Source organism: Cebus imitator, unplaced genomic scaffold (assembly GCF_001604975.1).
Source record: "Cebus imitator isolate Cc_AM_T3 unplaced genomic scaffold, Cebus_imitator-1.0 Scaffold219, whole genome shotgun sequence".
Classification (NCBI taxonomy): Eukaryota; Metazoa; Chordata; class Mammalia; order Primates; family Cebidae; genus Cebus; species Cebus imitator.
The window spans coordinates 2,146,583-2,160,119 of NW_016107534.1; the positions used below are offsets into that span (position 1 = coordinate 2,146,583).

At 40.6% G+C, this 13,537-nt stretch overlaps 1 protein-coding gene across 2 annotated transcripts in view; it reads left to right on the forward strand.

Annotated features, from left to right (window-relative positions):
* The window catches only part of SND1 (staphylococcal nuclease and tudor domain containing 1), a 459,246-nt gene that overhangs the window by 156,119 nt on the left and 289,590 nt on the right, over positions 1–13,537 (forward strand). For both annotated transcript variants that reach the window (XR_005203511.1, XM_017549554.2), the window contains exon 11: positions 204–293. Coding sequence is in view for 1 of the 2 variants with exons in the window: in XM_017549554.2 (XP_017405043.1) it covers positions 204–293 (90 nt within the window). In the remaining variant the exon portion in view is untranslated. The remainder of the gene's footprint in view (positions 1–203; positions 294–13,537) is intronic.

The window sequence follows — 13,537 nt, forward strand, 5'->3', positions numbered from 1 at the left end:
AGCCTGTTGTGTGGAAAAGATAGCCCTATTCTCAGTAAAGCATTTCAACCAAATACTTTGAAATCATTTATTATGTATCTTAACACATTTAATATTTGTGATACTAAGAGATAACCAATTTCAGACACTCCTATATCTTGTGCTGTTGGACATGTTTATTTGGTTCTGTTGATTCCTGATGTCGTGTTTTATTTTACTTTTAGGATAAGAACAAGAAACTACGTCCCCTGTATGACATTCCTTACATGTTTGAGGCCCGGGAATTTCTTCGAAAAAAGCTTATTGGGAAGAAGGTAAGTAACTGATGACAGAAGCATATTTGCAAGTGGTTGGGCTTAAGCTAATCTTTTGGAGGCATTGTTGTAAGCCGGGCCCTTTACCGGCAGATGACACTCCTTCATCAAGTCAAGCGGAATTACTTTGATACAAAGAGAGGCGTGTTTATGTGTCAGAAATGGTACCCCATGGGAGAGGTTTAAAATTGGGGCCCTGACCACAGTTTGATTGCCAACAGTCTTACGGCAGGGTCTGGGCCCAATTCCAGTTTTAATAATTGCATATTGCCCTGAGCTCCATTCAGTTGGCTCTCTTGTTCTCTCCAGCCACCTTCATTAAATGTCCAGGGCTATGGAATTTACTAATGAGGGAAAGTTGCTGCGTTTTCATGCTTCCCCTACTCCTGAGGGATAGGCTGGCTATAAAGGGAAGAGGGGATGTCCTGGACTAAGAGCACGCCTATTGGAATGCACTGTGGCGTGAATGCTTCCTCTATTCTTCTTGCCGGCAGAATGTCCTGTACCTGTAGGAGTTTTTTTTCAGGAATGGGTATATGGCTTCCTGATGGTTCATGTGCAGGTTTTTGTGTAGCATGATGACTTTTTTTTTTTTTTTTTTTTTAGAATGAGGAAAGGCTTTAAGAGAGGAAGGTCACGGAAAAGACATTTCTTGATTTTTTTTTTTTTTTTTTTTGAGAAAAGGCCTCACTCTGTTGCCCAGTCTTGAGTGCATGGTGTGATCTCGGCTCACTGCAACCTCTGCCTCCTAAGTTCAAGCATTTCTCCCACCTCAGCCTCCTGAGTAGTTGGGACTACAGGTGTGTACCACCATGCCCAGCTAATTTATGTATTTTTGGGTGGAGACAGTTTCACCATGTTGGCCAGGTTGGTCTCAAACTCTTGACCTCAAGTGATCCACCTGCCTCAGCCTCCCAAAGTGATGGAATTACAGGCATGAGCCACCACACTCAGCCACATGTTGACTTTATATTTGTAACGTAACAGTTCAGAGCCCCTACAGTTCATTTCTTTGTGTTCTTTGTTAAAGCATAGGGATATTCTGTGACTGGCTACAGAATCTGCATTCTGGGAATCTGATAGTGAACCTTTGAGCATTTTTCCTCATGTTCCCACCCTACGAGTCCCGAGTAGTTTCTTATGTCTTGGATCAACAAATAATATGAATGGGATGCTTCCTATGATGCTAATTGAAGGAATGCTATTCAAGGAGGTACTGTGGTTCATTTTTTCCTCACTTAGTGTCAGTTTGGAGTTTAGGAGAAATATCATATTTTGGTTCAATTTTTATTGTGTATTCAGAAAGGCAAAGGCATTCTTTTTTTTAAAATCTGGCCATAACACACTAAATCCATATTAGGATTCCTTACCTGAACCATTGATGCTATGACAGGTTTAATAAGGCTTTGACTTTTGAACTAATACTAAAATAGTGTATCTTAATTATAAATAAAACCATTTTTATTGTATACCGTAGTCACTAGGATGATAAATTATAGCAAGACATTTTGAAGTTGGACATAAGGTAAGATTGCTAATTTTGAGGATTAGAAACCAAACTGGATTCTCTAAAATGAGTATTAAATCTGTTCAGGTTTCTTCAGAGAATAGGCTCATTTGTCATTGTACAAAACTTGACAGCATGCTGTATTCATTCATGAAGTGGAGTAGGAATGATGGCTTTAAGCCTCTTTCGATTTCTGGATCTCCTGTTATCAGATCTAATGTCCAACATCTCTGTTCCACCAAGTTAATATCATTTTACTCATTTACTGGCTCATAAACAATTGCTTATAGATAGCCAAGGAATTTCTTCACAAGTGTGGATTTCTATTGAAATTTATCTAAAATCACATTGAAAGAAGTGGCAGCACATATCTGATTCGTGTGCAGCCAGTTGTGTGACATATATTTTGACATCCACCTGGTTTCTTTGAATATTGCCTTAACCCTGATTCTGTTTCATCCCTGGGACCATAGATCATAGCTTATTGCAGCAGCTGCTGAGTGGTCTTGGAAGGTTAGCCCAAGGCCCTGCTCTCAAAGACTGTATGTCAGGCCATTGTAAAGTCCTCTGTCACAGGATAAAAGGACTGACCTCCAGTGTCAGATATGGTGTCAATTCTTAATCAATTAGGTTCCCTCTGGGTGAGAGAAGCATTCTTTATTGGTTCCTGTATAACAGAGTTGATTTTATTCTATTTGTGCTGAGCTCAAGTTTTGTTCCCCAGAGTGACATTGTATAAATGATGAATATCATATCCCTGAGTAGTGAGTAGGATGCAACTCAGCTCTGCTGGGCTGGAACATTCCTGATGCAAACTGCTTTTCCTGACTCACCACCTGAAACCACTTGCCTGTCTTCTGGGCCCATCACTTGCCACAGTGAACACCCACGTGCTCTGGTGTCTGGGAGCAGGCAGGGCAGTTGCTGCCTTGGGGGGTGGCTAGCACATCATTGCACATTTCTGCCAATTCCCTTCAGACCTCTGCAGCTGTTCAGCATGGCACATGATGATTAAGAGGCACCACGAGGGAGCGTGTATGTCTATATGCCTGTGTGCATGAAAGCTGATTAAGGCGGCCTGTCACAGCTTAAGAAAGATAGTGGAGGTAAAATCATCTTCTCTACCTAGACTATTGTTTGACCTTCTCAGGGAGTCCATAATATGACAATTTTAAGGAGCTGCTAGAATGCAGAGAAATAAGATTGAAGGTAAACTGCCAAGGTGTTTTGTTGGCTTTGCTGACCTCCATCCTGGTTTTTGGAAATCGATTCGCTTCCTAGATTTAATTCTGGATTAATGCCTTTAATTAAATTACCCATACTTCTCTTGGAGGCTTTCTTTTGTAATTTGTGAACTGGGACTATTATATGCCTTCCTTCTCTCATGAAGTTGAGTTATGAGAATCTAGGATGATAGTAAGCTTTCAGGTTTGTCCAGATGCCAGTAAAGTACATGGTTTGATTTTGCTTAATACTGTTTTTGTATAGAATCTATCATAGCCCTACTTTTTCGGTTATGATTTGTTCCTGGTTCTGATATCATGAGAAGTGCATCAATGTGCAACTAATCTGACATGAGTAGTATTTTTCCCTGTCTGACTTTGTTGGCTCTGCTGACTTTATTGCCTTTTCAACCCATTGCATGAATTCCAGTGTTATTTAATTAGATCTGCATGAGGGCTTTAGCTTCCACAAAATGAGTATGTGCTGATGCTATAGGGTGTGTATGTGTGTGTTTCTAGCAGAGAGAGTGGTAGAAGAATACATGTGTATTCTTGAAGCATTTTGGAAACTCCCTCAATTGCTATACTGTCTACTAGAACTCCCTTCCCATCTCCTGTTTACCATCTGCCCTCTTTCACTAAAATCTAGACTAAGGAATATTCACAGCGAAGAGTTTTGTGTTAATTTCTTCAGGGGCCCATCATGAACTGGAATTTGTAATAAGTTTAACATGTTTTTTAGTTTTACAGAATGATTTTCTTGGTACATGAATAAGATGGTGAGACTGGTGTCCTCAGGCTGTGGTCCTCTTCTGATAGCAGGAGCAATCTTTTCCTGTGTTTATAATTTTTCCCCCTTAATGCTTAGAGATCAGTTTGCATTGCCCTAGTCATTTTGCTCTTAGGAAAATAAGATAATAACTGGAATTTTCATTGGGATTTCCCTCTGCTATCTTATAAAATATCTAAAGTTGAGACTCATTATGGTTTATCCATGTAATACAGTTTTGTAAAATGACATATGAGTCATTTCTATAACTCCTGTCCCTTAATTGCAGAATTTCTATCACCATGGGAACCATTGTATTTAAACTTGGAATTTGCTTGGACAACTGGAGTTTCAAAAATGATGGAAAAGATGGAATTGCAAGAAGCCAGCATGTATTGAAGCTTCAGTGCTGACAGTAGATGCTCGTTGTAAACTGTCCTATCACAGAGACCTGTCCTAAAAATATATGCCTATACCCTAATGTCTCTTTTACTATTTCTCTTGAATGAGCAAATATTGTGGATGAGCCTCATTTGTAAACTAGCAGTGGCTTTTGTGTGGTTTTCATGCAATTGAAATTTGTCCTCTGAACTAACCCAGCTCTTTTTAGGCACTTAAAATTGGGCATTTTTCTTGATCAGTGCAGACATTTGGGAAGTTATAGGGCTATAAATCATTTGGTGAGTTATTTCAAATCCAGATGGCCTTAGATTGTTGTTCTCTTTTCAAAATCTGTCTTTCTTGAGGTATATACTTTTAGGGCGTGGAGAAGGGAATGATCTCCATGTGCACCAGACTTATAAATCCAGACTTTCCAAGACTAATCTCTTAATCTTCTGGCAGACAACTGGCTCTCCTCCAGTGTAATGGGAGTTACCCCATTATCTAATGGTGTCAGACATCTTTAAAACCCTCTTATTCCAGTCCCTCACCCAGTCCTGCCAGACAAATATCTGAATGTTTCCTCCTTTCCAGTGCAGTGCTCCTGCCTTGCTTTATATCTCATCTGGCCTGGACTCCTATGTGGCCTTTCTACTGATTTTGTCACAAGAATCAGGGTGTTAGACTGCCTCCTCATGTCAGTAATCCAAAATCAATCTGGAAATGGTTAATATATGCGATGATATTATCTCTATTCTGGGTAAATGTGCTTCTGTGAGCTAGGTTGGCAACCCAACTACTGTTTATAGCCTTGTTTCTATGGAATGAAATATTCCAAATGTCTAAGCAGAGTTTTGGGAGATGTGGCTCATTTGTAATTTGGTGACTGCCATTGTATGATTTTCATGCCGTTGGAATTTCTTCTGTGAACTAGACAGACTCTTTTTTTTTTTGTAAGGCATTTGATAAAATGCCTATAGTATCTTTTTTGTTGTTGTTTGCTTTTTTTGAGACAGAGTCTCACTCCAGTCTCACTGGAGTGCAGTGGCGCAATCTTGGCTCACTGCAACCTCCGCCTCCCGGGTTCAAGCAATTCTCCTGCCTCTGCCTCCTGAGTAGCCGGGACTACAGGTGCGCACCACCATGCCCAGCTAATTTTTGTATTTTTAGTAGAGATGGGGTTTCACCATGTTGACCAGGATGGTCTTGATCTCCTGACCTCGTGATCCACCCGCCTCGGCCTCCCGAAGTGCTGGGATTACAGGCGTGAGCCACTGCACCTGGCCATGCCTATTGTATCTTTAAGGGTTAGGACTGCTGTTTATTGGGTTAAGCACTGAACTCTAAGAGCTTTGTTTCACTTTTAATTTTGCCTCCACCCTGCAAGATCTACATATTGTTCTTGTCTCTACAGGTAAAAAAACAAAACAAAACAAAACAAAACTGGAACTCACAGAAAAGTACTTTACCCTGATGCCAATGCTTTTAATTGCTATGCTGAATTAAAGACTCTCGGAAATGTTTACTTCTCTGTTGTGTATACTGACTCAGATGTAGACAGTGTCGTGGTATTTTTGGAGTAATGTCTGTTCCTGTATATAATACATACTTTGCATGCTGCAAGAAACTTGGTTCTTCGGGTAGTCTATAGCTATCAGGAGGTGGTAATAGCATTATATATCCGCCTTCAGAGTGCTTTTAGCCCTCTAGACATTATCTCATTAGTCTTTGAGACGTCCCTGTGAAGTCGTGTTTCATCAAGTCATTCTTCAGAGAAAGCAGTGTTAGATTACATGTTCTTCGCCTAGATATACAGACAATGTGAAGTCCTCGATAACATTGCTAAGCCAATTTTGAAGCTTGATTTCTCTTTCTCTTCATTCCCTTGGCATAGGTGCAACTTCCTTGAGTGTCAGGGAGAAAGGAAGGACAGGTGTTTCTTTTTTATCTTGGCACAGAGTCATGGAGAAGTTGAGGGGCACCGTAGGTGCTTGTTCCACTGTGCAAGAATAGATCTCCAAAGGTACCAGGAGTAACATTCCATAGCAGGAGCAGTTTTTCACTTCACTAATGAGAGCTCTTCAAGGGCATAGCGCTTTCCTGAGGAGGACTCCACCCTTCTCCCTGGCTATGTATCAGGGTTGTCCTTTTTTCTTAAAAACACTTGTATGTTCTGTCTGTTGCGGTGTGCTAACCTAATCAGCTGTGTTAAGTACAAGGCTGGGAGTTTGGGGATTCTTGTTCTTAATTACCTCTATTTAAGTTTTGATTTATAAACATTTCTTTATTCATCTCCACATTTTTCACCTCATATTAATTTGATTCATTCATACTATGGAAAAGTCCTTTACATTAACGATCAAAGCAGGCCCTAAGGTTGTGAATGCATTGTGATTTAAATTGACAGGTTTATACAAGGTTGCTAGTCCTTGCCTCTTTAGTGCCAGCTGTTCAGTGTGGCTGTAAATTTTTTGAACAAATGACTGAAGATATTTGCCAAATTGAGAGCTGTTTTGAATGACTTGTAATTTCAGACCATGCATTTTTCTAGGAAGAGTTCTCCCACTTGGAAGTGGTAGGAATGTGTCAAACTGTATTGGAGGCCATGGTTCATTTTACATGCCCTTTACCCTTTGGGTTTTGGGAAGGATCCTAATCTTCTACCCCTTTATTATTTTTTTCTTTTTCTTTTTTGTGATGGAGTTGTGTTCTTGTTGCCCGGACTGGAGTGCAATGGCGTGATCTCGGCTCACTACAACCTCCACCTCCTGTGTTCAAGTGATTCTCCTGCCTCAGCCTCCTGAGTAGCTGGGATTACAGGCATGTGCCACCACACCTGGCTAATTTTTTTGTATTTTTAGTAGAGATGGGGTTTCTCCATGTTGATCAGACTGATTTTGAACTCCCAACCTCAGGTGATCCTCCCACCTCAGCCTCCCAAAGTGCTGGGATTACAGGCTTGAGACATGGTACCCGGCCCTATCCCTGATGATTCTTGAGGGCTCTTGTGTAGTGAGGGTTGATTAACATAAATGACTGGAGTTGCCTGTTTCTGGAAGCTCAGCAAGGTAGCTTTCTTCCTGCTGCCACCTAAATGCTCTTTTCAATAATGAGATTTTGGTTGTCTTTTGTTGTTGTTTTCCCTGCAGATTCTAAAAAGTACCCCTGTGCTTTGAGGGCCATCAGGGTGTTGAGGGGAGCACACAGCTCTTTGGTGAAGTGTGTTATTTGTTGTTGTTGTTTTGAGACAGAGTTTTGCTTTTGTGGCCCAGGCTGGAGTGCAGTGGCATGATCTTGGCTCACTGCAATCTCCGCCTGCCAGATTCAAGCAGTTCTCCTGCCTCAGCCTCCCAAGTAGCTGAGATTACAGGGACCTACCACCATGCCTGGGTAATTTTTTGTATTTTTCTTAGATGGGGTTTCACCATGTTGGCCTGGCTGGTTTTGAACTCCTGACATCGGGTGATTCACCCACCTTGGCCTTCCAAAGTGCTGGATTACAGGCATGAGCCACCACACCTGGCCTTGAAATGTGTTATTTGTATGATGTATATTTTAATATCCTCTTCAAAAAGCATCTCTAAGTTAAATGAAACAAGAGTTTTCAACTGCATTCCTGGAAATTTCTTATGTATGCTCACCTGAGGGAAATGATTTATTAGCTACCAGAATCCTCGAGATTCTCATATCTCTGGATAATACTCTTATATTACTTTGCTTATTATTAAAGACTTTCTTACTTGGACTCCCAAATTGCCCATAGTTTTCTGGTGAATGTTCCTATATTTATAACATGATTTGTGGTCTTAAGCCACCCACTCCTGATCTTTTCAGCTAGGTTTCTGAAATGTCGTCCTTGGGGCTGGAACTTTCCATGCTTACTCTCTGCAAACCAAGATTTTATTTTAGGGGAGATTTGTGCTGAATCAGCTCAGCTGTGTTTGGGGGTAGGGAGAGGACAGGCTTTTTTTCCCACTTTAAAAATAACCCTTATGTGCCAAAAAACCCTATAAAATGTGCTGAGTTGCAAATCTTCCAACTTCCTATACCTCCTGGTTTACAGAGAATAGATTCTTTTGAGCTTGGGCTTGATACTGTGCAGAATATCTTATGTTGTAGACGAGTATAAAGTGAGGCTGGATGCAGATGTGCCCATTTGGAAAGGAAACCTGACAATTGCTATCTTTTTTCAGTATATTTTCCTCCAGAATACAGGTAGTTTAGTCTGTTATAAGGATCTATATAGGGATAAAAGATAGAGGTTTTCTAATGAGAAAAAGTTTTCTTATGTATCTGTGAAGTAATTCATATCATTCAGAAAAAGTCCAATTGGAAAGCACCAACATTCCAGGGTCTCTGTGTATGTGGCATCTCTTTTTATTATGCTTGGTGAAGTTGGGCTAATTGTTTAGGTTGCTTGAATATTTCTTTCCCAAGGGTATGAGCAATTCGTTTATGTGTAGAAAGATACAATACACTAATGTCTGTTGATTCTAAGGTTGAAATTTGTCGACTTTTTATAGTTGGGTGATAGAAGTGATATTTTAAAGGCTGCCTCTTCATAATTGGTTCATGTAGCTGTAAGTTAAAAAAATGAGCCCTTTGTTTTAATGTATTTAAAATCTGAGTGATACTTTTTGCTCTTATGTGAAAGAGGTTATTTTTATTGATACCCAGAATTGCCTTTTTTATCTTTTACCTGAGGAGTTATCATCTTCTGGCAAAGTTTTAGATATCCCTAGAATGCAACAGCTCTATCCCATGAGTAGGACAGGCCTTCCTTATGTTTTCATGATAGCACGTGTAGTGGGCTGTACAGCCTGTCCTCGGAATACTCATCCATCTGGAACCTTAGAATGTGACCTTATTTGGAAATAAGGTCTTTGCAGATGTAATTAGCTAAGTTAAAATCAAGTGATACTGGATTATGATGGACCCTAAATTCAGTGACCAGTCTCTTCATAAGACGAAGAGGATCTATTGCCAGGTGTGGAGGCATGCACCTGTAGTCCCAGCTACCTGGGAGGCGAGGTGGGAGGATTGCTTGAGCCTAGGAGTTGGAGGCTGCAGTGAACCATGATCATGCCACTGCACTCTAGTCTGAGCAACAGAGTGAGACCCCAACTCCTGGAGGAGGAGGAGGAGGAAGAGGAAGAAGAACAGAAGGAGGAGGAGTATTAGGCACAGAGAGAAAGAGACCATGTGGCAATGGAGGTAGAGACTGGAGTGGTTTTAGTTACAAGCCAGGAAATGCCAACCATTGCAGGATGCACCAGCTAGGAAGAGGCAACAAAGGATACCTCCCTGGGCCGTCAGAGGTATAATGACCCTGCCTACACCTTGATTTCAACTTAGAACTTTTGGAACTTTGAGGGGGTAAACTTCTGTTGTTTTAAGCCAGCCAGTTTGCGGTACTTTGTTACGGCAGCCCCAGGAAAGCAGTTTAGCTTCTTATGGTATCTGGCCACTTGACTCTTGGACAGACCTCTTGTTTCTGGGTTTCTACTTCAGTAGTTAGTTTCTTTGCCAAAGTAATCTGTGAGATAGGGTTTGATAATGTCAGCATTCTTTCATTTCTGATTTCCTGCCTGTCTTGTCTTGCATCCTTTATTTGTGTTCATTCTTTCCGTCAATATTCTTTCTGGGTGCTAATGCCTTCCCTCTTGCAGACCAGCTGACAGTCGGTGTGGTGGAATTGATACACCCAAGCGCATTTCCAGTGTCATCCATAGGCTCACCCCAAACTGTTGTCCTGTTTTCTTCACTTGATGTCCACTTAGGAAGGCTGCCCGGTCTCATGGCCATCCTAGTCACAGGGCCTCCATCGCTTCTACTTAGTAATTAGCAGGATTTTGAAATATGACACGCCCTGGGAGAAATCATCCCTGGCAGTAGCTCTTGATGAGCCATGCTCATCCCATTCAAGGTTGATGAATAGAACATTAGGAATAATTAGCACAAACCTGTCTTCTGGAACACCATCTCTAACATTCTGCCTGCTTACAGAGAGCATTATGTGGCACTGTGCAGGAATTTTCTTCAGTAACTATAGGAATCCCAGGTTTCCTCTTTAATCTGGCCTTTTTGGATAAGATATTTTTTCTGTAGCTTTGCCTTCTCACCTCTTCTGGCTTGAACAAGTGGACTGCGCTGAGGAGCAAGTAGTCCTCTGAAAACAAAGGTCAATAATTAATATGTTTATTTTCTTTAGGACTCAGTCCCTGAAGCTTTGGTCATGTGTAAACACTTGCTGTATTAAGAAGGCCTTAACTAGTAACACCAATTCATTTCTAAAACTCATTTTTCTTTTCTTTTTTTTGAGACAACATCTCACTCTGTGACCCAGGCTGCTGTGCAGTGATGCAATCTTGGCTCATGGCACCCTCCACCTCCTGGTTTCAAGCGATTCTCATGCCTCAGCCCCCCGAGTAGCTGGACTGTAGGCATGTACCACTGCGCCCAGCTAATTTTTGTATTTTTAGTAGAGATAGGGTTTCACCATGTTTGCCAGGCCAGTCTCGAACTTCCCAATTTCAGGTTATCTGTCTGCCTTGGCCTCCCAAAGTGGTGGGATTACAGGCGTGAGCCATTCTGCCTAGCTAATGCATTTCTGTTATTCATTTAGCAAATATTTTTTAGCAACTATTCAGTGCCAGCCTTTGTTCTAGGAATAAAATACTTTAGAAAAGGCACATAGTTGTTTGGTACCTTTATAGAGGTGCAGTAAAGATGAATAAAATATCATCTCTGTTGCAAGTTGCTTACAGTCTAATGGGGGTAAGATGGCATCTGTTGTATGAGAAGTTGAATAAGAACAGGTTTGAATAACTGTTAAGATAACAGAAATGTATCACTTGGTGGTATTTGATTAATATTAATGCAAAGTCTGCTGATTGTGGTTATCTTTCACAGATAGGAGAGGTCTCACCCGCTGGGTGACCTCAGCTTCCAGTCATAATCCTGACTCTTAGGAATATTTCTGCCCCTAACTTCTTTCTCTGCTTATAGATTTCTGCTAGCAGCTGCTGACCAGTGGATACCCCACTGCAGGGTTCAGTAGGTAGTTGACATCTGTCACGTCCAAAATATAGTTCAGAGTTTCCATATGATTTTTTTTTTCTCCTGCCCACAAAGTGCCTTGGCTTTGCTATTGATCTTTCTTAATGTTATCTCCCATCCCTTGTGCCAAACATTAAAACCAGGAGTCACCCAGCCCCTAACCCAATCTTTTCTGTAACCAAATTCATCATTACTCCTCTTTTTCATGTTTTTTTCAGTGAATCTCTTAGTCTGTGTCTTCCTTATCTCTCATTTTAATTATTGGAACTTCATCTTAACTACTTGCCCTGTTTCTTCTGTTTATGTCATCTTCCAGATTACTGTCACAGTTGCTTTCAAAATGGATAGGCCTGATCATGTCACCAACTCTACTGATACCCATTTGGCTACAGAAAAGAATCTGACTCCCTAGACGAATATATAATGAAAAGCAAAGAAAAAGCAGCTGTATGTAAAATACTGTGACTTCCAGTGAGCATCTTGCTTCCATTTCCAGTCTGATTTCCGGCACTGTTCTCCACATAATATGTCACAAAGAACTTCTCACCATTCCATGGACATGCCAAGCCATTGCACAACTTCTTGCTTTCATACTTTTTTTTTTTTTTGTTATCAGAAATCTTACCTCTATTCTGTATTTCTGGATTGTTATGTAACGTCTGGTGTTCTTTGTCCTCTTGTGATGTTTTTGTGACCATTTCTGTTATAGTAGTTCCTAGGTCTGACCTACCTCCCCATCTCATAGGGCAAAGAGCCTGTCTTGTCTTTTCATTGGCTCACAGTTCCTGAGACTGTGCTTGACATTGAGAATGAGGTTGAGGGCCTCAATAAATCTTTACAGAAGGGGTGGGATTTGTCCTGTGCTTTGTCATATCAAAGATTTGGATGTGGAGAAGGGATGGAGAAGGCCTGTCATAATAGCTCTGAGCTGGGAAAATGGTTTCCTTGTCACCTGCTTTTTAAATTTCCTTATACTGTTATATAACACTTGGAGCCCTAATTCAAGGAGACTTTAGGTATAAGTACTGTCTAACCGAATACAAACCAAGACTTTAAAAATGCATTGGATAAATATGTTTCATATGTTTTGCTGTATATGAACTAAAATTGTTGGGTTATCACTACATCTGATTGGCAGCTTGTAATGTGAAGTCTTCATGAGGGAAGCTGAGCAGTCATTCCTTAGTGCTGTGGGTCTGATTTGGGACTTTTCTGTGTCTTTTTTTCATTATTGAAAATGTACATTATTTGTATCCTGTTCTTAAAAAGCACAGAAGGATTTACTCAACTAATAGGCAATAAACTAATTTTTTTTTGGCTTGAATTCTCTATTATTAAAGTTTTAAGTAATATAAGGTTGATGGGCCTTGACTGAACCCTGCTGTTCCCACCTCCCTCTCAACCCCTGGCTTGGGATTATTAATGTTTCTATTTCCCAGTAACAGTGCAAATGAATTGGAAATCTGTAAGTCAGTGCCTTACTCCACTCTGCTGTGTCTGCAATGTATGGCATACATTTTTGCCTAGCAGGTTGCTACAGAGCCCAGCTCCTCAGAGCCCATCCTAGTAGAATCTGATGCACAGGGTGGGCAGTAAAACAGCAAAATTTCCTCCACCAGGCTAGGTTTCTACCACCTCCAAACCTTTAACCCCCATAAAAAAGACACCAAAAGAAAAGCAAAGAGAGGAAAAGTAAAGATTGGAAGAAAGACAAAAGTCACAGAGGTGATCTAGTCTTTAATTGGAAGTTTAGGTGACTGTGTTTTGGTAAGATGGTGTCTCATGCATCTAGAGAACCGGGGAGGTTTTTTTTAGCTTTCTGATTGAATCTTTCAACATTTAAGTGAGAAAATCATAATTTGATGATTTATGTGTTCATGAGACCTCTGTTTCTTCATTTGTAAAATGGACATCATGTTTGACACCTATGATTCCTTGGGTTTGTATAGTATAGGAGAGAGTGTAAGCAAACAGCCACATTAGAAGTAAATTTGAACAGGTCAGAATGGATGGAACTGTTTTAGTTCTTCAGGGTGGAACTATAGAAGCTAGCACCTCAAATGCAGACCTGCAGCCTTGTCCAGAATTTGTCAGGCTACATTAAAATGAAGAGATGAGATATTTCCATGACCTCAGGCTGAAAGATATGCTGTTGAAGATTGTGTATTGTCACATTCTTATACTTGGAATGAATTCAATTCTTTCTTTCTCTTTCTTTCCTTCCTTCCTTCCTTCCTTCCTTCTTTCTTCCTTTCTTTCTTTCTTTCTTTCTTTCTTCTTTCTTTCTTTTTCTTTTTTTCTTCTT